We start from the raw sequence: 25,622 nt of genomic DNA, 5'->3' as shown, positions 1-25,622 counted from the left end.
AACACCAAACTATTCAGCCTTTTAAAAGAAACATTTTTTGGTGTGACAGGTATAATACAATGAGGCCCAGCCTGATTCAAACTCATGGCAATCCTCCTGCTTAAGCCTTCTGAATACTAGGATTATATGCGTGTGCCATCACAACTGGTTTTAAAATATTTTTATTTTAAGATACGGTCTCAATATGTAGCCCCAAGCTGCCTGAAATGCATAGTGCTCCTTCATCTACCTGCCTATCCTAGAGGCTTGTGCCGCCATGCCTGGCAAGAATAACATCCTGATATACCCTGTGACATGCTGACCCTTTAAGGCATCGTGCTTATGAATTCACCAGACCCAAAAACACAGATTGTATGGCTTTAGTTATATACACTACCTTGGGTGTCAAATACATAGAAACAAAATGATCATTACTGAGGGGTAATGGGGAATTACTGATAGACGGGTACAGTTTCTACCCAGTATAATGAAAAACTGCTGGAGATTCATAGAGATAGTGATTACTTTATATTAATCATTTATACTTTATACTTAATGCTACTAAACTGCTCATTTCAAATGGGTGTGGCGAGTGGTAGACTCTACATTGTTGACATTTTACCTTGTATCTTGTTGATAGAGATGCCCTCCCTCACCACTGTATCAAACTGTGATCATGTGACTGTGCCTATACAGTATATCAGCTCTCTGAGACAGACCTAGGTATCACAAGGTAGGAAATACACTCGTGCATAACAATGCAACACACTTTTGGAAACAAACTGAAGAGTGTGCACCCGGAAAGCCCCTCCCAAATACTAACCACAATGGGAGGAAACATAAGAGGGTGAAAACCCAAAGTTTGCAGCCATAGCTTAGAGTCTGTGCTGTTGCATTGTGTTTAGTCTGACACAGCGCAATCACAAATTAGGGATGCTGGGAGCATTTGGGCTTTTTTGTGTTAGTCTGTGTTTTCTGTTCTAGGGATAGCCTTGCTCCCAAACATTTTTGAGGCAAACAGCTTTGAAGCACTTGAATAAACAGAAGCCCTTTTAAACAACCTACGTCACCAGAACTAGGCAGTCTGTGTTGAAGAACCCCGAGACAGCTAGGCTGAAACTGAGTTACTGCTGGTTAAGCTGATCTGACGGGTGACAATGGATCAGAAGGACGCTGAACACTCAATGCTATTTCCAAAAATAAATCTGTATTTTTTAAATTAAAAAGTTTTCTCCCAGAGGACAATTAGTGGAATCTACCGTAAAATTTAGAAACATCTAAATGCACAAACAATTCATGAAGTAAATTGTAAAGTGGTAACCAGAAAAAGGAAGACATAATTTGATTAATATTGTCAAACTAAGGGATATAAATCATTTTGAATGATAAAATTATTTGGAAATTTTCTGCACAGAAAATTTATTTTCTCAACTTAAATTCATCATAGTTTTAAAGAATGTGCAAACATGGGCCTGCAGAGGTGGCTAAATGGTTAGTTTCCAGCACCCACATCAGGTAGTTCACAAGGTCCTGTAACTCCAATTCCTGAGGATCTGCTACCCTTTCCTGGCCTCTACAGGTACCCACACACTGACACACACAACACACATAAGTGAGAGCGTACAACGATTCTGGCATTGGCTTGATGCTAGGAAGTGCAAGCTCAGTCCAAAAGGAAATCCTTCCCTTGGGAGGAAGGTGGTCATCACTGCTGCATAGGGGTGACAGTGTGGGAGCTTTAAAATCTACTGTTCTGTAGACATCAGTGAGCTTGGGCAAATGCCAAGATAAAGAAGATAAAAATCACAGCCTGATAGAAATTGTTGAGCCCTTGAAATAAACATCAAATTTTAAATCGCTGTCATCTGGGACCATTTTTATTCCTCCTCTGCTCTCAGCTCCTGGAGACCTACACCCCTTTTTTGCTCTTTATTTACACAATTTCTGAACTAATATTGACCAATAAATGAGACTCTTCAGTATCTCCACTATACGTGTTTCCAACTCCTTAGACGCTGTAGTTAACCTTTAAAACTCAACCATGGCAGACTGTGTTGGACTGAATCTTGGATTGTCCAGTTATTAAATGGTGGTCAAGGGGAGGAGAGCAAGAACTGGCCCTGGCGACCCCTTCTCAATGCCAGCTGTGTCTTCAGCTCCTCCGTGGTTTCCCTTCTGCTGTGACCCACCTGGGGCTGTTACCCACAAAGGCATGTAAGCGCAGTAGCTTACACTTTTGAAGACTGAGGCCTCCACCCTTCAAAGCTTTAAGAAGATAAATTTAGATGTGAAACAGGAAGTAATCTCTATGCGACTGAAAGGGATCACAGAGAAATTATTGCCCCCAAAATATTTTGAAGCTGAAGTGTGGGGGAGCCATTCTCAGTCATTAGCATGGACCAGAATCCCCTGTTGGGGTTTTGAAGCTACTCAGTGTGTGTGTTGGGGGGGGGCATCTCCATTTTCTGGTTCAGGCCGTCTGTGCTGGAGCCTGCGATTTTGCATTTCTAAAAAGCTCCCCACGATGCTGACACTGCTGAGTTAGGACCATCCTTTGAGAACCACTGTCACAGAGGCTAAAGAAGAGAGAAAAAATTTTTCTAGGCTCCAAGGTCTTGTCCAGATTGAAATGGGCACGATGCTGGACCAGGTCAACTAAGGCGCTCTATCGGTGTGACTTGGTTAAGATTGACCAGGTAAGTATGCACTGCCATTTTATTAGTTACTGTTTTCCATTGACGTGACAAAATGCCTGACAAATAAATAAATAAATAAATAAATAGCTTAAAGAAGGGAGGGAAGGTGGGAGAGAGGGAGGGAACACTTCTTTTGATTCATGGTTTGATGGCTACCACCATTATGGTGGAGAAAGCATGGAACAGGAACCATCACCTTCCCTGGAGAGGCATGCGCAAACCTCTATGATAGAACCGGCTATGTAAAGCGCACCAGTGAAAGACCAAATTAATGATGCCATCTAACTCTGGTTTGTTGAACCAATGAGCTTATGGGCGAGGGCCTACTGATGAGTGATTTCCCGCCCCCTACCACCACCAAATAGCTGCATCATAACACAACTCCAGCCTAGCATGGATGATGTGACCTCCCAGAACCTGCAGAGGCAGGGTCTCTTCCATAAACCTGGCTCTTGCATGCTCTACCATTTCTCAGACCTCATGCAGCTGATGGCTGGAGACATGAGGGAGGGGGGCGCTGTGGTTCCATGCTAGGGTCTAATGATTCTCTCACCACATCCACCACTAGGTCCCAGCTGGGAGGGCTTCCTGCAGGTCGCGCAGCTGCAGCTGCTTAGACTTCACAACGCTAAAGGCAATGTTAGGCCCTAAGTACAAAGCTCCACAAGGAGGTGATTTATAATGATGGAGGATTATGCGGCTTACAGCTCTGGAGTCTGGAAAGTCAAGAATAGAAAAGCTGCTTCCGGGGTGCTGGGATTAAAAGTGTAACCCACCACACCCAGCCTTCCCCAATGGTTCCTCTCTAGATCGCAGGGTGAGCACCAATATCCTGACGATTATGAATCCCTTCTTAGGCCATGGAAGATTTGTTAAGGTACTTTAAAAATCAACCCAAACCAACTAAAATTAGTCTAAGAGATTTGGGGGTGGGGTATCAGTAATTTCTTAGGGTTTTTCAAATGAATCTTGAGGATATAGATTATACCTAACATTAAATTTATCATTTTAATTTATGGGGATGGTTGCTTTGTTTTTGGTTTTTGGCTTTTGGTGTTCTGATTTTAAATGTAAAAAGAAATATTTTATGTGTATGGGTATCTTGCTTGCATGTATGTCCGTGCACTTCAGGCAAGCCTGATGCCTCGGGAGGTGAGACGAGGGTGTCAGATTTCTTGGAACTAGAGCGGTAGATAGTATGAGCCACCGTAAGAGTGCTGAGAGCCACTGTTCTTAGCCACTGAACCACCTTCCCAGGCTCACTTTTTATTTTGTTGGTTTTGCTTGTTCATCTTGAGACAGAGGCTCATGTACCCCAGGCTGTCCTTAAATTCCTTGTGTACCCAAGGATGGTTCATAACGCAGAACACACTACATAGTGAAAGAGTATAAAATCCTGACCCTTCTTCTGGCACCTTGCAAATTCTAAGATTATAGGCATGCACTATAAAGCCTAGCTTCATTGTAACCACTTTAAGTATCCAAGTTCGTAGCATGAAGGGTGTTCACAAGCATAGTAGAACCAGTATCCACTATCAGAATGCTTCATCACCCAAGAATATCTCTCTCCATTAAACAACCAACTTCTGCTTCCCTGGCTCCCCAGCTACCACCTCCCCTTTTTCTGCTTCTATGACACAATCTATGAACTTCAGGTCACAGAATATTTGTCATTTAGCATCCGGATTATTCACTGCATAATGCTTTCCAAGTTCATCCATGCTAAAACCTGTATTAGTCTTTGTATATTTTTAAAGTTAGAGATCAAACCTAGGGCCTTGTATACACTATGCTGAGCTACAACCCCAACTCCTGTAGCAAAGGATCAGAAACATTCCTTTTTGGTATCTGAACAATATTCAATTGTATTTATGTACCACATTTGACATTTGAATTTTTATAGCAGTTTTAATGCTGCTATGAACATTAGTACATAAACATTTGAGTCCCTGATTTAAATTCTTTGGGGTATATATACAAGTACTAATAAAATGGGTTGTATCAATTCCCCCTAGAGGGTCTACAGTACCATCACGTGAGTCTTACCTGTAGGTCTACAGTAACATCACATGAGTCTTACATGTAGGTCTACAGCACCATCACGTGAGTCCTACATGTAGCCTATGATGAAAAACACTAGTATACCAGCATCCCTTTTAAGATCCAAGAGAGTACAGATTAGAAGTAGATAGAAATTAATGAGTTCATTACTAGAGGCATGTCTTTATATGCTGCACTGTAGCCAATGCAACTGTTATTGCTAGAAATTTAAAAACCTGTTTTATGATCAACGAGGTGATAGCGCTGTTGAAAATCCCAACACTATCTCATTTTAATAGAAATGACGCCTCACTTGTAATTCCTACCTGCAACTGAAATCTATCTTCATAGTAAACATCCTAGTATGTAAACATCAGAGTTTCTAGATGTTTTTCTCTGAAGATAATAAATCATGTAAGATTTTTCCTAGCACAGTGTCACTTTTATCAGAATGTCTAGTTTTACTCTTGTCACGACACCTGTGTTCAAATGTTTTATAAATAAGAAGGTTAAGATGTTAATATCATTGGGAGCAGCATTTGTGAATGTCTTTTATTTTTTAAAACCATTGCTAAACTATTCTTTTGTATCAAGTGTAGAAAAATTGGCTTAAAAATTAACTGCAAGGATAGTTATTGAACTGTGTGTAAGTTGGTTTTCTTGTTCTGAGAAAATGCCTGACAAGAAGCAATTACAAAAGGATTTATTTTGGTTCACAGTTTGAGAGAGGATATAGTCCATCACAATGAGAAAGGTATGCTGGTGGGAGAAGGAGGTGGCTGGTCATATTACATCTGCAGTCAGGAAGTAAAGAGATGAATAGTGATGTTTAGCTGGCTTTCTCCTTTCTATTCAGTCAAAACGTCAGTCCTACTTCCCTCAGTTAAACCTTTCTGGAAACCCCCTCATAGACTCCCCAAAAGTGTGCTTCCATGGTGATTCTAAACCCAATCAAGTTGACAGTGAAGATTCAGTCTAGACTGATTCTTTGGTTTTACAACAGCTTCCACCAAGGCATCAGCTGGGATTCTGTGTATGGACCCAGGGGAGGATAGTGAGAGATGAAAATGAATGTAGTATCCCTGCAGAAATTCTGCAGTTCTACACTTCAACACATACAAGTCTGTAACAAAATACAAATACTGAAACAAAAAGGAAGCAAGAAATTGTTGATCTTGGAACAAGGAACAAGGATAGACACCTCAAGATTAGCCAAATAACTTAACCTCTTCCTTTTTTCTTGATGCTTTACAATTTAAAAAAAAAATTGTCTGTCTGGCTGTGGTGGCATACACCTATAATCCTAGCAACTGGGGGTAGAAGTGTAGAGGCTGCAACATCGCGAGTTCAAAGTCAGTCTTGATACTATAACAAGTCTGACTTAAAACCAAGCACTAAAAAGTACTTGAGGCTGAGAGTAGTTCCTAAATACGGGAGAAAAAACAGTGCTTGAGGACATCTATGGTTGTCAGTGAGGATGGCAGAAGGAGCAGAGTGGGTCAGTGCTACACTTTAAAAATTACATGTATTTATGTGCTCACTCTGTTTATGTGTATGTGCTAGGGTTCAACCTCTGGAACACACGCTGTGAAGGAGGGAATCTGACCACAGTACACACCCTGGTGCACACACACCTGGAGCACACACACCTGGGTCCATCCGTCCTTAGCAATACATACGCAAAATGTAAACAGAACTGATTTGTTTTGGTTCTTCCTGAACAAAATAAGTGGAAGTTAATACCTCAGGATTTTTCAGTCATGATGATTCCTACAGTTTGGCAGCTCTGTGGCCCAACACCTGGCAAGAAATAACACGAGGGGAAAGGTTGATTGGGGCTCATGGTTTATGAGGGTATGGTTCGTCATGATAGAGAAGACCTGGCAGCTGAAGGTCTACCTTCTCCAGAGATGGCCCACCTCTTAAAGGTCTACAGCCTTTCAAAACATCACCAATTGAAGGCCAAGTGATCACACAGGAGTCTGTAGGGGACATTTTCATTTAAATTCTAACAATCCACTCATGGCTCCCAAGGGTCATGTTATCTCACTATGCAACCTACTTTAAACCTTCCTACAGTCAGACTGGCAGGGTGGCTCAACAAATAAAAGGTGTGTGTCACCAAGCCTGACAATCGGAGCTGTATCCCCAAGATACATGTGGTGGAAGGAGAGACCAGACTCCTAGGAGTTGTCTTCTGACCTCCATATATATGTGTCATTGAGCACACATGCCTCTGACACCTGTAACACACACACACATAAATAAATGAAATAAAAAATCTTTTTAAAAGGCTTAGAGTTCCAATATTGTTCAAAAGTCAAAAGTATCTTTGAGCACGAAGGCACTCTTAGCTATAAGTCCCAGCAAACATCAAGTTACTTAATTTCAACATACTATGGTGCAGACTAAACATTCCCATTCCAAAAGGGAAGAATGGAACTATAGCAAAAAATAAAAAATAAAAAGACTAGACCAGAACAAGATCAAATCTAGCAGAGAAAACACAAACTCTGCAGCTCCATGTCCGTTATCCAAAGCTTGTGGTGACAACATCAGAATGCCAATGAGTTTGGATAGCCCTGGTCCACCTGAGGCGAGTGTAGGCTATCTCTGGGCAGCTCTACTTGGTGGGCAGCTTTCCTCCACAGACATCCCTTTTTTCAGCTATCTACAATGGCTTGAGGTCTCTACCAGAACAGAGGCTCCATACAATGGTCTCTCTAGTACTTCCTCCAGGGAATCTGACCCTGCCACATATTGCGTGGATTCAATGGTTTTCAAGAACTTCAGTGCAAGGCATGATGATCCTAATCAAAGTGGTCCCCATAGGCTCATATATTTGCATACTTAGTCCCCAGTGGATGAGCCATTTGGAAAGGATTAGGAGGTGTGGTCTTGTTAAGGGGTATGTCACTTGCAATGGGCTTTGAGATTTCAAAAGCCCAGGCCAGGCTCAGTGTCTGTGTGTCTGTCTGACTCTCTCTCTCTTCCTCTCTCTCTCTCTCTCTCTCTCTCTCTCTCTCTCTCTCTCTCTCTCTCTCTCTGCCTGCTGTCTGTGGATCACAGACAGAGGGGATATAAAGCTCTCTCTACTGCTCCAACAAGAGCCTTGCCTGTCTTCTTTCCACCATGATGATAATGGACTAACCCTCTGGAAATGTAGGCAAGCTCCTAATTCCCCAGTTGAACTCTTTGATAAGAGTTGCCTTGGTCATGATGTCTCTTCACAGCAGTAGAACAGTGACTAAGACACCCTGTAACTCTTGTGTTTTGTCTGCTTATTATGGTGGTAAGTTTTGCAAATTTGATGCAATCTAGAGTCACCTGGGAAGAGAGTCTCAATGAGGGACTGTCTGGATTAGGTTGGTCCAGTGGGCACGTCTATGAAGGACTATCTTGTTTACAGTAAATGAGGTAGGAAGACACACCCACTGTGGGTGGCTCCATTCCCTAGGCAGAGGATGGTGGACCACATAAAGTATTCTCTGTTCCTGATTAGGGATATGATTTCTTAAACTCCTGACAACCTGACATCCCCCTTTACCCTAGAACTATATGAGTTTACAGCATACTAAGGCTTTGCTAACCCATAGCTCTAAGCTCTTCCCATAGTCCTCCTATGTTCTATTTCCAAATACATACAAACCATGTGGTCAGGATTATCATAGCAATAGCTTTTCCTTCTCAGTATCCATTTCCTGTATTCCTTTCTTTTTCCATACTAGCCAAAAGTAACTTAAAGGAATAAGAATTTACTTTTTTTATAATCCATCATGATGGGAAATGCATGGTATCTGAAGTAGCTGGGACTATGGCAGGGGCATAAGGCTGCTTATTTACATCTCAGTGACTGAACAGGAAGTAGTAAGACTGGAACCAGAAGAGGGCTGAAGCTATTACCCTCAAGGCCCAGGTTAAAGCAACCTACTTTCTGGAGCTAGGGCTCAAATACATAATTTCCCAAATCATACTCTCAGCTAGGATGAGGTGTTAAAGACATAAGCCTGTAGGAGATATTTCACATTAAAATCTACCAAGACTGGTTAAAAGTAACTCTATATATTTCTCCAATTTATGGTGGCTTTTATTTTCATTCCTAGATCACTATTGGCAAAGATCACTTACTACAACAAAATACTACACTACACTACACAACACTACACTACACTATACTATACTACATATAGACCTCTCATCTATTCTGTAGTACTTTTTATTTAGATTTTGCTTTTCCAGACTCCAGATATATAGCTCAGACTGGTCTTAAACTTTTGATCCTTCTATCTCAGTCCTCTGAGTACTCGCATTTCAGGCCTGCACCACCAAAGCCAGCTGTAAGACTCCTGAACCTCCAGTCTTCTTTCTAGTACAGCCTAAGTAAGTTCTCAAAAATCCAAAAGTGAAATAACTATCATGATTGCAATATTTCAAATATTCCCCATAACTTACTAAAATCAGGATTTCTCAAACTTTAAGCTTTTGCCAGCTTTTAGGATTTCAACATCTCCACGTGCCACTTGTAGCCTTGGTAATTTTATAGGTTCCTTTAGAGAAAAATCACATTTTAACTTAAATAAATTTGGCATTACTCTAGTCAAATCGCTGGAGAACTGATGACTCTGACAGACATTTTCTTTTAAACACTATGAAAAGAAGATCTACACGCTATTAAAAAGGCGCCCTGTATAACCCACTGATGCCATAGCAGGCACAAACCTGTAACAACTTAGTCCTTTAGTCTGACTTATTCTGATCTGACTCCTTTCTTCAGTTTGGTCTTTGCCCTTTTTCTTGTGAGCCTCCAGCTCGCCTGACCCAACCACAGTTGTTCCCGTGGTTTCCTTGGGTCTTCTTCCTGCTCTGCTTCTGAGAGCACTTCTCTCTCTGGCCACAAAGAAGGAAGTGCTTTTCTTTGTCTTTCATTGTCTTTGGCTAAGGCTGTCTTACAACGCTGAGAAGTGGAGAAACCTCACAGCAATGTAAGCAATTCTTGCTCATTAATAAACTCTGTAAAGTGGCAGCTCAGCTGATTCTCTCTCTCACTGTGGGAAAAGCCCAGTTTTGTGTCTGTGAAGCAAACGCATTCCAGCATCCCTGATAGGTTTGTATGTTTGTATGTATTTATCACTGTTAATCATATCATTAGAATCTCTTCCAAAGAGGCAATAATTTTTGGTTCCCTCACTAAACAATGAGTTACGTGAAATCTTTGACATATGTTCATTGTGTATTTGCTGAGGTTCATGACTTCAACTAAAAACAAAACTATTCTCTAACAGTACTTGGCACAAGAGTCAGACACAACGTAAGTACCCAGTGACTATTGGCTGGCACTTGAATGGATGGATTTAGACAAGTACAGTCTTCAGAATAACTAGAAGCATTAAGATCTAGATGATTCATTATGAAAGTAGGGTGTGGAACATTGGAATGATGTACTTAGCTACTATGTTTAAGTTATAAGTGAAATAAGATAATTCCCTCTGTTCTTAAGGAAACATCAGCCAGAATGGGCTACAAGGGATATGGCCAGTATTGGGTCTGAGTGTGGCCTTCACGGTCCTACCTCATGGATGAGTCAGAGAGGTCACTAAAAGTTTAGACATGGAGTAAGGGATGGAGACGATGAATGACATTCAGCTGTCATCATTTTCAGTTCCCTAATCTTCAGTATATACAGACCCAGAGGCCTTTAGATATTCTCCTATACCAAGTCTTTTAAGACCTGTTCATTTATGAACTATAGCATCTGTCATTTTTTTGGTTAACATCTACAATCAAATTCTGTGAGAGAAAAAAATGAGTCAGTGTCTACATCCATGAGTAAGATTAAGATTACATCATCAGACTTTTCTATGGACTGCAACCATAAGCTTCCTCAAATTGTCCAATTCAAAGAGACTTTTATCCCTTTCAGCTAATAAAGAAAAACTCCCGGTGATATTTATTACCTATACACACACATTATATCTAAGGAATATTTAGAAGTTGTGATCTTTGGCCAGTGAAATGGCTCTTCCTGCCAAACCCGACAATCCAAGTTCAATCCTAGGACCCATACAGTGGAATAATGGAACCCTCTCTCAAAAGTTGTCTTCTGGCTTCTGCATGTTTGCTCCTACCCCTCCCCCCATTGTCGCTGCTGCCACCGCCACCACATATACACACTCATACAGTAAATAAATAAATTTTTCATTAAAATTTTAAGTTAAAAATTAAAGCCATTTCCAGGTGGTTGTGGTTCATGTCTTTAATCCCAGCACTCAGGAGGCAGAGACAGGCAGATCTCTGTGAGTTTGAGGCCAACCTGATCTACAGAGCGAGTTCCAGGACAGGCTCCAAAGCTACAGAGAAACCCTGTCTCGAAAAAGGAAAAATATAAAGGCACTCATACATTTTTTTTCTCCTGACATTAATATAATTGTTGGGAGAGGAAAAAGAAGCTGAGTTATTAAAATGTTCCCAAAACTAATGTATCAATTTTCAAGGTACTAATATAGACCTACGCCACATAACATGGTGGTCAACAACTATGCTAATTGATTTAACAAAAACTTGGGGCATCTGGGAAGAGGGAATCTCAACTGAGAAAATGCTTTATTAGATTGCCTGCAGGCACGTCTGAGGGACAAACTCTTAGCGAGCTCACTTTGGGGAGTGCCATCTCTACCCTAAGTGGTATATAAAAGTTGTATAAAAAAGCAATCTGAGCAAGCCATGGAGGCAAACCAGGAAGCCGCATTCCCCGTATGGTCTCTCCATCAGTTCCTGCCCTGCCTGAGTTCCTGCCCCGATTTCCCTTAATGGTGGTAAGATGAAATAAACCCCCATATGTTGTTTTTGGTAGTGGTGTTGATCATGGCAACAGAAATCAAACTAGAATAACAACAGACTGCACCTGTTGTCCCAGGAGACTGGGTTCACACAACAAAAGTCACCTCATGATGCATTTCTCAGAATGTACTCCCATCCTTAAATAATGGACATGCTGTGCTTACTTTCCCCAGTCATTATATTGATAGGTACTGTTATCCTCTGCCTTCCTCAGGCACAGAAACTAAAGCTCAGACAGGGTCACTAACTCACCTAAGGGGACATCAGCAATCAGCGGCAGCATGAAGATTTGAACTCGCAGCTAACTTTAAAAGTCGCACATGCCCAGAAGAAAAGTGAAAATTAGATAGTAGAAATATAAGGACTTTATTAAGAGAAGAAATATACCAACCATAAAATGCAAGGTCTGTCAAAGAATGGAATGGAGGGTAGCAGAAAAGGTGACTGTGTAGATTCTAAAATAGCTAGACAGAAAAAAAACTCTTAGGAGGAGGGCCAAGTGAAAGAGGCACTTGGAGAACCGGGGAATGGGAAGGGAAGCAACATGGCACCTAGCTGAGCTATACTGCATAAGGAAGCCCAGACCGAAAACAGAAAGGATATCCACATGGTAAATAGTATAAACATGAACTTATGATCTTTTCACATAGGAGAACCTTCATAAACAACGGCTTGCGCAAGTAGGTTTGGAAGGGGAAATAAAATTATTGAATTTAAATTTAATTGAATTTAAATTAAAAGGTAGAATGACAATAGATTGGGAAACGTAGGACTGGGGATGTAACATAGCTGAGAGAGTGCTTGCCTAGCATATGACAGGCCTCTGTTTCTATAACCGGGTCTGCATAGAACTGTGCACGGTGGTGAATACCTGAAGCCCCAGCTCTCAGGATCACGGTGAAGAGAGGAAGAAGTTTAAGGCCAGCTTGCACTACATGAGGCCTCCAAACACACACACAAAGACTTTTAATGCCCTAACTGACACACATAAATAATAGAAAGTTATTTGTCCAATAACAGGAAAACATAGACTCTAGAAACCTGGGGAACGCTTTCCAATTCAAGTTAAATGTGAGACAGGCCTTGGTACTGGCAAGGGTAAAAAGATTAGTATCTGGTACGTGTCAGTCATTGTTTTATGAGCATCAAATGTTTTCATCCTGGCAAGAACTCTACATAGTACAATCCAGTCCCATTTTAACAGGTAAGAGACAGAAATCAACTTACTTAACAAAGTCATATAACAAACTCAGGGGCTGGCTGTACTAGACTGTGATAACATGCACAGAAAACACCCACCCTACTAGCTACTGTAGAATCTGATCATTCAAATCACTCCTGCAGGGTCTAAGGAAAAGCTAAAGGCATGCTAAACTGGGCCTGGAAGGCTTGTACCTCAGGGCTGATTGGCCGCCCTAAGTTGTTTGTTCCTATGTCAAACAAGCCTATAGTTTCCAACGGGATAACAGCCTTTGCTGTGGATGAGACTAGGCAAGAGTTAAGTGTAGCTTCTCCTGCTGCATCGTCTAGAATCTAGGGGGCGTTCATATTCCAAGCAGTTCCCCTGTATGATCTAAATCATCCATGATCTAGACTCATGAGCTAGGGGAACCGGTTGGAATATGAACACTGTGAATGACAGTTTCATCTGATGGACACACACCATTACTGCTAAAATCCATTTGCAGGATCTAATTAGTTAAAATAGCCCGGAAGTATTTGGGTTTTGCTTGCTTGCTTTTGCGGAGCTGACGATGGCCCCAGAGCGTTAAACAAGCCAGACCAGAGCTCTACCACCGAACTGCACGGTTAAATCCCTCAGTCTCGAAACGAGTCTTAAAAAAAGTCTCGCAACGAGTTGGGTCAATTCCCTTATGAGTATCTAAATCTCCAATTCTACTAATTCCCTCTGGCAACATCATCCGCTTGCAGAGGAAGCGTCTGCTGAGGTTGCCCAATGTGGGGAGCTGGCTGCCTTTAGGCGAACACCGCACATACGCAAGCCCCGGGGTCCTCGGAGAGCAGACGCGCGTGTGGGGGCGCCGCCAGGAAGCGCGTGCTACCCTCTCCGGCGTGAGGTAAGCATCCTCCCACGGTCCCGGGAAGCTCCTACGCCGCAGGCTTCCTAGCTGTGGCAATGCCTCCACCGCTGCTTCCTCCAACTGCTCTACCCACCCATCCCTTCCTGCTCCGCAGACTCAGCTGCGGCCCCGGAGGAGCGGCCGCACGCCCCGCCCACATCCCGCCCCGTGCCAAGAGGAGGTGGCCAGTCGGTGGCACGCCCTCAACCAGACCCCGCCCCCTGTCCCGCCCCCTCACCGCAGGTGAGGCTGTAGCCCCTCAGGAGCCGGCCCCACCCTAGGACCCGCCCCCAAGCCCAGCTCTCCTTGCAATTGGAGAGGCCACCTGCACATAGCACCGAGGCCCCACCCAAACTCCGCCCACACACGCGCACCCCGACCCCGCCCCCTAGGCCCGCCCCCCTCTTCGGCCGACGCGCCCCGGGGCTTCTCAGGGGAACCTGTCGCGCGGGCCGGGAGCAGTACTTCTTCCTGTGAGGGCCTCGCTGTGCGGCGAACTTCTCCTTCCGCTCCTGCGGCTCGCGGGACGGCGAGGAGCAAGCGGAAGGTGCACACGGGCGCCGAGGCCCGAGGTGACCGGCTGGAGCTGGGCGGCGGGGCCACCAGCGTAGCCATGTCGCTGTGGGGGCAGCCGCTGCAGGCCTCGCTGCCCCCGGCTGTACAGTCTCCCCCGACCGCGCCCTCGGGGCCTCCGAGCGCCCCTCCAGCCGGCGCAACCCTCAACCGCCTGCCGGAGCCGCTCCTGCGGAGGCTCAGTGAGAGCTTGGACCGAGCGCCCGAGGGCCGGGGCTGGAGGCAGCTGGCGGAGCTGGCGGGCAGTCGGGGACGCCTCAGGCTCAGGTGAGCGGGGACGCGGGACCCTCGGGTGGAGGGGTGTGCCCCGGGGCAGGGAGTCGCGCGAGACCGACAAGGACCCTGGGATCGGGAAGGGTCTGGCCCTTAGGGCCAGACGGCGCTTTCACACCGACCTTCCGACCCTGAAGCTGGAAAGCCCTGGCTGGAAATGAACCCGCGTTGTCTTAAGAGAAGGAACGCTTATCCGCAGGGCTGTAATCCGGTGGGTTTTAAAGCAAAAGGGAGGGATGTGGACACAGCCCTCGGACCCCAAAAGGGCGATCCCGAGGGACACGGGCGGGTGGAGGCGTGCAGGGGTTCCTGGAGGCTGGGTAGAGAGAGACGAAAGGAGGGGAAAGACGGGACCTAATTCCCCGTCGGTTTCAGTCCAGCGAGCTGACCAAACTTTGTCCTGACTTCACCATGTACATTAGACTCTTGAGAAATTAAACTGTTTTCCTGCTGAGAAAAGGGATCACTGACATATGTGCCTTGGCCCCACAGTCAGTGTTTCTCAACATTTTGAATCTCAAGATGACTTGTTGAAGACTACAGATAGGTTTTTGGGGGGTTCTGTGTCTTCTGCAGGTGTATACGAATATTTACCATTTGAAAGTAAAACCGGTCTGGATCTTGTAGCCTTCATTCTTCCTGCCTCAAACTGCTGAACGCTCTGGCATCTTGATGGTGCCACAGTTTAATTGTAGAGCTGGATTCTTTTCTGTATTTGATTCATTCCCTTCAGCATCGTACCAGAACCCTAGAAACTTGTGTATACACCTTGAAGAATAAATAGAAAATGGTGACTTAGTACTATAAGGAAAAAAAAAATACTTTAACCTTATGGGTCACCTGAAGGTGCACCAGTGCTTCTCACATGGAACTGTGAACTGCCGCCTTATACCCCTGTCGAGATTTCAGCCAGTCCTTTTGCTCCTCCAATTTCTTGTCAAATAACTAAACTTTGACTTTTACTGAAATTATTTGTGTGCATCTGTATAAGCTGAGGAGCAGAAGTCATTTCTTATACATAGAACTTCTCTTAGACAAATACTTCTTAAATCGAGAGGGGAATCCTTCACTCAAGAGTTATATTGATTGAGTGCTTCTTATTAGCTGGAAGTTCTGATAGATTAGTTTTGGGAAACATTCACAGTAACGTGAAATGCTAGGTTGGGTGTAAATAATATCATTTATTGAACACATAGTGTGTTACAGTGTCCTATTTACATGCATTATCCACCTTAACCTTCCCAACAACCCTGAGCTTCAGACTTTAGGACTGAGACAGTACTGTTGGTGTGGGATTATTGCTCAAGTAGAAGAGGCCCATATTGCCTGATTTTAAAAAAAAAATCAGAAAATGGCAAACTGAGCTAGTGCCGCATACTTATAATCCTAGCACTTGGGAGGCAGAGGCAGGAGAATCAAGGAGTTTAAGACCAGGCACATGAGACCCTGTGTCAGAGAAGAAGTCAGACAAACAATGGACTAGCAAAACTGAGCAAAGGACGTAGTTCTGTTCTAGGGAAAAAAGATACTGGTGTTGGGTATCCAAAAAGATAAAAATATTATTCAAACTTCATAAATTTCCCAACTTCTAGACTTACATGATACAAGAAATTGTTTTCTTTGAGGGCAGATCTGCAGGGTTAACTGTGAATCCAGTTAAGGAAGGTGCTTAGGAGAGAGCCTATATGGTGATGGAGGAAGACACAAAAGTCAATGTACTAAGCTACTAAACTATAAAAGGAGTGGGTACTTGATGCTGGGTATTAAGTTTTCCTTCCCACGCCTTCAGTAAGATATTGCTAAGTAAACTGCAGAATAGTGTTAATCATTGTTTGGGGGAATTTAGGGAAACATTTGAAGCAAATTACAAGGAGTTATTAGTATAGAGAGAAGGCCAGTTACTGTCCATTTTTAGGATCTTAGAATTTGAAGTAGATTTCATGAGTTTTTCAAGATAGTGGTTAGATAGCTTCGTGTAGGTTAGTGGGGATGGGGGGTGGGGTTGGAGAATCTGGAAGTAGTAAACTCACACCGATTGACATTAGAAGAATTGGTTGCTATTAAAAGTTAGTACTGAAAGCCAGGCGCACCTTTAATCCCAGCACTCACGAAGCAGAGGCATGCGGATCATTGTTGAGTTCTGGGCCAGTCAGTGCCACATAATAAGACACTGTCTCACAAACAGCAATAAAAGTTAGCACGGAAAACCTGAGACTGGCATGTCTGAACCAAAGAGATAGGCGATTACAGTTGGTGATTCTTACTGTGTTTAAGGTCTTTTTAAACGTTCTTTTCAAGTGACTTCATGCTGGTGGTAGAAGAGTGTCTGGTAATAAGAGGTGGTAAAGACATTGTCCTCCGGTTGCAGAGTGAGAGTCTGGCCCAGAATATATGACAAGTCGTGGGGAAACGTGAAGTGCTTTCCCCATTCACTGAATCACAGCCCTAATCTCAGAATGTTGTCTTTTCTAGTAATTTTTCTTCTTTCTTGTTTTGCTGCTTTGGTTTGGTTTAAGGTGAAGTCTTATTACATAGACCAGGCTGACCTCAAACTTGTCATGATCCTCCTGCCTCTGCTTTCTGAGTGCCACTGTGCTCCCTCGACCTGTTGTCACACTTCCCCTTCACTCCTTACATTTTTAGTTAAGCTACATGAGAATTTAATAATATAAACCACAGGGAGGGTCCCTTCAGAGCTGTCTCCAGAGATTAGGAATATCAGAAACGTCAGGTGATTATTGATGGTTTAGTTTGAATCTTTGCTTGTAGTCTAGCTTGCTATAACCAGAGACATGTAGGAATGCCCTGCATTCAAACCCTGATTCAGTTCAAACTGATCTAACATCAGGCATTTAAGGGAGGATCTCAAAGAGATCTTCCTCTGCCTCTCAGGTGTTAGAATCAAAAGTATGCACCACCCTGCTTGATGAAAATCAGATGTCTTTGCTGCCAGTTGAGACATAGTGTTAGAGTGTCAGCATATGTTGACTGGTGGTGAGTGGAACAGCTGAACTCCAAGGATTGGCAGAACTTTCAGAAAGCTTTAAAATATCTAAAGCAGAGTGCTTGAAAGTAGGATTGTGAAACGTGAACCAAGAGGGAAACATCTGTTGTTGCTAGTCTTCAGTGTAAAGATGCTCTTTAGCTGTAGAAATCTTACCCTCAAGCAGATCGTGATAAAAAAGAAAATATGTATTTAAACGATTAACGCAAATGTCCCTTATCTATCTATTCAGTCTGAATTTTGAAGTGCGCTAGAAGTCATGCTTTTATCTCTAAATGCTTTCTACCTAATCTTCTGATGTTATCCTTCATTCACGGTTTTAAATACAGTCAAGCTGATTACAACTATTAAGTATATCTGCTTTCCCCAGATGTGTGTATGTAGACTGCTATTGCCATCTCCTCTTAAATGACTCGTAAGCATCTTAAATGTAACATGTCCAAAACGTAGTATGTACCCTCCAGTAAACCTCTTGCCCTTAGTTTTCTGTATCTGAGTGACTACTACATCTCTCCAGTTGACCAGAAAATCCAGTCACTCCAGACTTCACTTGTAGACACATCATCTTTGTCAGTAAATTCTGACTGCTATGTATTCAGTATATATTTAGAATCCAGCATCCACTGCCACACTAGGCTAAGCCTATATATCTCACCCAGTTTTTTCTAGTAGTTGCTTGAGTTCTCCTTTACTTCCCATTCCAGCCTTTTCAAAACACAACAGTAAGAATGCTTCTTTCAAAATATTAGTAAACAAATTTGGGTTGTAGCCATTTCTATAGGACCTAAAAATAATTTTTAAAAGCAAAATTTCAGCTACTTCAGTGATAAAGAAGTTCTTTAAATTCTAAATTTAAGTTTATAGAAACCACATCAAAACACTGTTAGAAGAACATAACTAAAACAGGAAAAATAAAAGTTGGCTAAGCGTACATATCACCTTAGCCAAAAGCCAGCGAATGCCAATCCAGAAAAGCAGCAAAGCAAAAGATAAACAAAATCTTACTTCTAGCTTTATATCTTGTTTTGGAACAGAAATATTTAACTTCAATTTGATCTTTGTTAAGAAGAAAAACTCTGGCCATTGAACTTTTTTATATCAGTTAGAACATCCCTTGTTTATATCTGATGTAATTTTAAGTCTCAGTGCCTGGCAGACTTCTGAATCATGGAATGTGTATTTTGTATACTGCACTCATGTATTTATGAATCTCCTATTCATGTGAAAACTTAGTAATTTATTCTAATATATAATCTTATGACTTTTCCAGATGCTAACTTTATAACATTGATTATCCTATCCAATATCATTTTTAAGGCATTAACTTCTCTGTTCTTAGTACTTCTCCCACTGTTTATATCTGTTCCTGCTATGATTTACAGTATCTTGGCCTCATGGGATGAGGAACATATTCCTCAGATGAGAGCAGCATCTTGTCAGCTGGGTAGTCCCTTCATTTTGAGTCATATTCGACTTCATCTTTTAAAAAAGTTAAGGGAGCTGTAAGTCTGTTACCTGAATATATATCATGCTTAATATTCAGCTGAAAGTTTATCAGAAATGCTGTCTAAAATAATCAAAGGAGGTTGAATCCAATAATCACTATCATCTGTAGAATTTCAAACCTTTTGTGTCTTGACTGCAACTGTTAATCATAGTATTTGATACAAAAATAAAAATATTTTCTTGGTAAGAGCCATAAAGAAGAAAGAGTGAAAAGGAAGGAAAAGTGCAGAGGCCTGGTGGTACTGTGCCCTAACACCCAGCAGCTGGGAGGCAGAGACAGGTAGCTGTCTAAATTCAAGGTCAGCTGATCTTTATAGGAAGTCCCAGGCCAGCTCGAGCTACATAGTAAGACCCTGTTTCAGTAAGTAAATAAATAAATAGAGTGAAGAAATTTTTAGTCTTTTCCTCACTTTTAATTTTTCAATTCAAAAGTTTGATTAGCCTCAAAGCTAAATTTCTCTCATACTCTTTAAACTTAATTATAGGAGCTAAGGGGAGAGGAAGGAATGCTGGAGGAGGGAAAGGAGAATGGAGGGGCTTAATTTTCATCATGTAATTAGTTTCCTACCACTATAATGGTCCAGCTACGTATTGGGCATATCACGAATTAAATCTGTTGTTTCAGTTGCCTAGACCTGGAGCAGTGTTCTCTTAAGGTGTTGGAGCCAGAAGGAAGCCCAAGCTTGTGTTTACTGAAACTAATGGGTGAAAAAGGATGTACAGTCACAGAATTGAATGACTTCCTACAGGCTTTGGAGCACACTGAGGTTCTTCAGCTTCTCAACCCCCCAGGTAGATGGTTTTTGTTTTGTTTTGTTTTTTCCTTTGGGAATGTTCCTCAAAAATTCATGGAGTCAAATTCAGAGAAAAACACATCTTTTAACCAGGTAAATTGTATTCAGTGTTTTTAGAACATATAAATGCATAGAGCATCATTCTCCCCGCCCCTGTTGAGACCAAAGAAAAACATCAAAAGTGTTAGATTATAGTTCAAGAAGCAAGCTATATAAGACATTTTAAGCAATTATTTTAAAATTTTGGTGTAACCACCTATTTAATATTAGAGAATTATGCAATAATGTTATAGTTCAGTACAAGACTCCCATATTCTAGAAAGATGCATGCTAAAGTATTTACATGTAAGGTTTCTATAACATACACAGAAATACACAGAGACACAAACACATATAAATAAAAACGAAATACAAAATAAAAACAAAACAAATAGGAAACAGGCTGGAGAGAGGGCTACTTTAAAAAATAGAAAACAGTTTGTCCATGTAGCTGCAGGTGAAGTTGATCAACTACAGTGATATCAGAGAGTAAGGACCTTTCATCAAGTTGCTTGATTGGGCCAGGTGTGGTAGTCCATGTCCGTATTGCGTACTGTAGAGACTAAAAGGAAGACCAAGAGTTCCAGGCCAGCCTACACTACGTAGTGAGATTCTGTTTCAGATAAACAAACTTTGCTGGTGGCAGCAGCTGTGCAAGCCTCCTTTCCAGGATTCCATTTGGCTATATGTTCCATTAGAAGCAAATAATCCAGTCAAGCATGGAAAGACTGTAAACTATGGACTTGATGCTCTCTGTTTTACACAATTTTGGTGTATTAATGTTTCCTTATATAGCCAAACTGGTTATGATGTATTTTTAAATTATTTATGTATATGTGCACATGTCTATATAAGTTTGTGTTCACCACGTGCATGCAGGTGCTCTTAGAGGCCGGAGGGCATAGGATCCCCTGGAGCTGAAGTTATAGATAGTTGTGAACTGCTTGATGGTGAGTGCTGCACTGAACCTGCATTCTCTGGAAGAGCACTAAACACTCTTAACCACTGAGTCATCTCTTCAGCCACTCTGATATATTTTTAACATGAAAAATTAGGAGCGTAAGATATAGTAGTAAATTGTCAATCACAGCTACCAGAAACCCAAGCTCAAATTGATGAGTGTATGTTATTATTTCTACCTGAAACACCCAGAAGTGGAAAAGACTTCCTAAGAAACAGAGAAGAGCCCTAAGTGTAATGTTTTTCCTCATCTTTCTTGGCATTGACTTCCTTCTAAAACTGACACTCACCTAGCCCAGGATGTCTGCCAGGTGTTCTTAAGCTCATTTATCTTTGTCCCAGAATGCTAAGCAAAAAGGCAGGTTTATTCTAGTTAACTAGTTTTGCTCACTTGCTTGTTGCTAATACTTTCACTGTAGCCAAGGATATGGAATGTGTTGATATGCCTGGCTTAAAGCCAAGAATGAAGTTAGGCTGAGTCAGCTTTCCAGGAACCACATGGATCACCAAACAAAAATAGACTTGCTGGATAAGAAAAAGAGGCAGCCGACCTGGAGATGTAACCAGACTGCTGACTACAAATACAAAGGGTCCTAGATTATGAGAAAGGAAACATGGACTTCCAGCCTTCCTCTTAGACCCTTGCATACCTTCTTTTGAGGTGTACAGTATTGAATGCTTGGCTTCAACTGGAGCCTATGGACTAGGAGCAATGAACTGCTAATGCAGATGCCACGGGCCATTATTACCCATCTCTAAACAGTGAATGTCCTAAAGGAGCATTTAAAAATTTTTTATATACTCAGTACTTCAACTAACAGGTACTCAGAAGTTGTAAGGATTGAAATCTACTAGCTTAATGCACTGTGCTATCTACTAATTTCTCATGCTTTATAGAACGCCAAAGCCTCTGAAAATCTAAGCCTTTCTGAGAAATAAATATAACTTTTGTATCTTATTCTCCTTTTCAGTAATATAATCACTCTGACTGTAGGTTGCATGCAGCAAATGGGGTGTTCTCTGCCTCAGAGAGTTACAGGAATCACATGGAATGGAAGCTCATGCCTGTAATTCATCAGTCAGGAAACTGAAGTAAGAGGAGCACCATGAGTTTAAGGTTAGCCTGGGCTACGTAGTTAGTCCAGGCAAGCTTTAGCTGCAGAGTAATTGTCTTTCTCAGACAGACAAAAAACAATTATAGAACCATCTTTTACGTTTTAATAACAAATTTGAGAATAAGACCATCATAAGAAAAAGATAAGCTCTGACAAATCAGTTTAATTTGTGACTTTACTTGGAATTACTCATTGAACACTTCTTATATTCCATTATCTTCACAGTTTTAGGCATTAAGTATATGAATTCAGAGATGAACAAGGCGATCATTTCTGCCTACTAAAAGGTCTTTGAACTATAAACCAGATGTAGTAGCATACATTTTTAATCTGAGAACTTGGAAGGTAGAGATAGATTCCTAAATTCAAAGCCGGCCTGCTGGTTGGTTCTAGGACAGCTGGAGCTACATAGTAAGACCCTGTCTCAAAAAAAAAGTGTGTGTGTGTGTGTGTGTGTGTGTGTGTAAGTTTATCTGATCACCTGTTTTCCTTTTTAATACATTGCATTCTTAAATCTTACTGAAGATGTAGAGTGTGCTAGTATTTTCTCTGTTTTGTACTTTGCCATTTTACAAAAAGCATTAGTTCCTATTCCAGTGAAAGTCATGTTTTTCTCTGACAGTCCTTGCAGAGAGGCATGATTAGGGTAAGATGTTCTTAGAAGATGCTATGGCATCTTACCAGACCTTAAGGTCCAAATGCAAGAAGGAGAAACTAAATGCATTTTGATTCAAGGAAGAACTCTAGTCTGATTTTGCCATATCCCATTCAATTGTTATGGAACTGTAGCCAGAGATAACTCCTAAGAGATAAATAATTGTACCATACTCCCTGTCTTTTGAGAAGCTAACTGAAATTCCTTTTTCTCTTTTTATTTATTCTGAAAGCTAAAAGTAGCTAAGGCAGAGCTGGGTGTCACTTCCAGTGGCACTAGCATGAAGTTGAAGATAAATACAAGTTCATCCTGAAACTTGTGCTCTTAAGTTCTTGCACCTAATAACCGTTTCTCTCTCTCTCTCTCTTTCTCTCTCTCTCTCTTTTTTTAAGTTTTTCGAGACAGGATTTCTCTGTAGCTTTGGAGCCTGTCCTGGAACTAGCTCTTGTAAACCAGGCTGGCCCTGAACCACCTGCCTCTGCCTCCCGAGTGCTGGGATTAAAGGCGTGTGCCACCACCGCCCGGCTCTAATAACAGTTTCTAAAGGAGCCCCTAGAAGTAAGCTGTCCCCTTCTGCTAGCTCTTTCATTGGGCTTTTCCATAGCACTTGGGTTGTTGGGTTGACTACTTTACTCTAGATCTGGTCTTCTTGAATTATTTGTGAAACTGCTTCTCATTTTGATGTACCTGGTATTCATCACAGGTGCATACTCCTGCAAACACATATGTACAGTCTCCATACTTGCATGCAAGTTACATACACATAAAAATAATAATCTAAACAGATTTTTAAAAATTTTTACACAATATATTTTGATCATATTTCTCCTCCTCCAACTCCTCTCAGATCCTTCTTACCTCCCTATCCGTGCAACTCCATGTTTTCTTTATCTGCAAGAGTAAGCCACAAAACAAAAGGCAAAACTCAAAACAAACAACAAATAAGACAGAAATGAAACAAAATGCCAAACACACACACACACACACACACACACACACACACACGCAAACCTGACCAACTACTCCTGGACATGGGGCCTGCCCTAGAGTGTAATTGATATACCCAGTATGTATATAGTATACTTCATTGAAAAAAACTGATTTTCTCTTTGCCAGAGGCATCAGTTGCAAATAGCTTTTTGGTTAAGGTCGTGCTCTATGCCCACTTCCCTTTCTGCTGTGTGCTGGAATTTTATGTGGTTTGAAGTTGTGCAGGTCTTGCATATGCTGTCACAGTGTCTTTGAGTTCATATGTGCACAGCGCTTCTGTATTTGGAAGACACTGCTTCCTTGGAGCTATCCACAGTATTTCTACCTCCTTTTATGTAGAACCCTGGACCTTGAGGAGAAGGCTTTGTGAAGATAATCTCATTTAAGACTGTGTGTTCCAAAGTCTCTCACTCTGCACATTGTCCACTTTTAGGTTTCTGTGTTAATTTCCATCAACTGCAAGAAGAAGCTTCTCTGATGAGGGTTGATCAATATTCTGGGTATAGCAATATGTCATTAGGAGCATCATTTTATTGCTATTTGTTTTGTAGAATAATAGTAGTAGGTTTCCCCCATGACTTATCTGGTCTCAGATTCTTTGTCATTTTAGCAGTGGCAGTTACAGGTCCCACCTCATGGAGTAGCCCTTAAAGCCAATCAAAATTGGTTGGTTACTCCAATGACATTTGTGCCACTATTGCACCATTATATCTTGCAGGCAGATCATCGGTGTACATTGCACCATTTGCAGCTGGGAGATGTTGAAGATTTTCTTTCTTCTTTGCTATATTCAGAGTCCTTTCCAGTACAATGAACACTAGTCAGTAGGGGTGTTGCTTCTAGTTACGCACCAGCTCAACTTCTCAGAAAAAACTAACTTGCACACTACTTACTTAAAGTTTCTGACCATATGGGCATTTACGACCAGGTACTGAGCTGGCATTGAGAACTGCACTACAGTGTCTAGCAGGTGTCCCAAAAGGTGCATCCTGATCTCAGAAATGTTAGAGTTTGGGGAAAAGTATTTCTAAAAATTGGAGAAATGTAGCAATTAATTTCCCTTTCTAACCATGGAGAAATAGAGTATATCAAAGTCTTTTAAGATTTTTTTCTTGTGGTTTTACAAAGTTTTCAGCTGAAGTATTCTGATAGAGGAGAAGTATATGATTTGTGACAAAGATGAACATTTCTTTGTTGTTTTGTGTATATAAGCAAGGAAAACCTTTTTTGTGACTTTACTTTTTCTTTTTTTTTAGGATTAAAGATCACTGTAAACCCAGAGTCAAAGGCAGTTTTGGCTGGACAGTTTGTAAAACTGTGTTGCCGGGCAACTGGACATCCTTTTGTACAATATCAGTGGTTCAAAATGAATAAGGAGGTAATTTTAAAATGTCTTTTAATTCTACTTCGGTTTATTGTTTAGTTGGTTGGAGGCAAGATCTTATTCTGTAGCACAAGCTGCCTTGGAACTCAATGTGAAACCCAGACCAGTCTTGAATTTGTGGTATACTGCTGCCTCACTTCCTGAGTGCTGGGATTAAAGTGTGAGCCATCATACCTGACTATTTCACTAATGTGGGTGGGTAAAGCCACTCCCAGAAGGCATAATGTTATTAAATGAAAACATAGAAAAAAGCTATGTTGCCTGTAGGGGAGATTAGAAGATCATAGGTTTCCATATAGCTTTTTCATGCAGCCTTCATTCTGGTTAGGCCTTCCACCACCCCTCAATTTCTCCATCCCTTACCCCTCTTTGTGCTTTCTTGGTAGTGTTTATTCCCTGTGGCCCCTTGACTTTGTTTATCCTTCTCTTAAATCCAAAGTATTCCCTCTGGTACCCTCTGTAGAACTGCCTTGATGGCATAAATTCCTTTTTTCTTGTTTTTATTGTAAAAAGTTTTTCTCTTGTAGTTTTAATAGATAGTTGTGTTGGGTATAATAGTCTGGGTCAGCAGTCAAGGTCTTTTAGAGCTTCGAATACATTTTCCCAGGTACTTCTGGCTATAAAAGTTTTTATTGAACAATCTAGGTGTTATTCTGATGGGCCTGCCTTTATAAGTGACTGACCCTTCTGTCTTTC

General features: G+C 41.7%; 1 protein-coding gene across 2 annotated transcripts in view; it reads left to right on the top strand.

The window, feature by feature from the left end:
* Positions 1-14,062: 14,062 nt before the first annotated feature.
* Malt1 (MALT1 paracaspase) overlaps positions 14,063-25,622 on the top strand; it is a 45,627-nt gene continuing 34,067 nt past the window's right edge. Inside the window, exons 1-3 of one of the 2 annotated variants that reach the window (XM_048419250.3) lie at positions 14,063-14,473; positions 19,615-19,781; positions 24,799-24,920. In XM_048419250.3, the coding sequence (XP_048275207.2) occupies positions 14,247-14,473; positions 19,615-19,781; positions 24,799-24,920 (516 nt within the window). In that variant the 5' untranslated portion in view covers positions 14,063-14,246. The remainder of the gene's footprint in view (positions 14,474-19,614; positions 19,782-24,798; positions 24,921-25,622) is intronic. The other variant, XM_048419251.3, reaches the window with a different exon arrangement.

The sequence above is a fragment of the Myodes glareolus genome, chromosome 13, assembly GCF_982192425.1.
Source record: "Myodes glareolus chromosome 13, mMyoGla1.1, whole genome shotgun sequence".
NCBI classification, from domain to species: domain Eukaryota; kingdom Metazoa; phylum Chordata; class Mammalia; order Rodentia; family Cricetidae; genus Myodes; species Myodes glareolus.
This window is presented reverse-complemented; position numbering and strand designations above follow the sequence as displayed.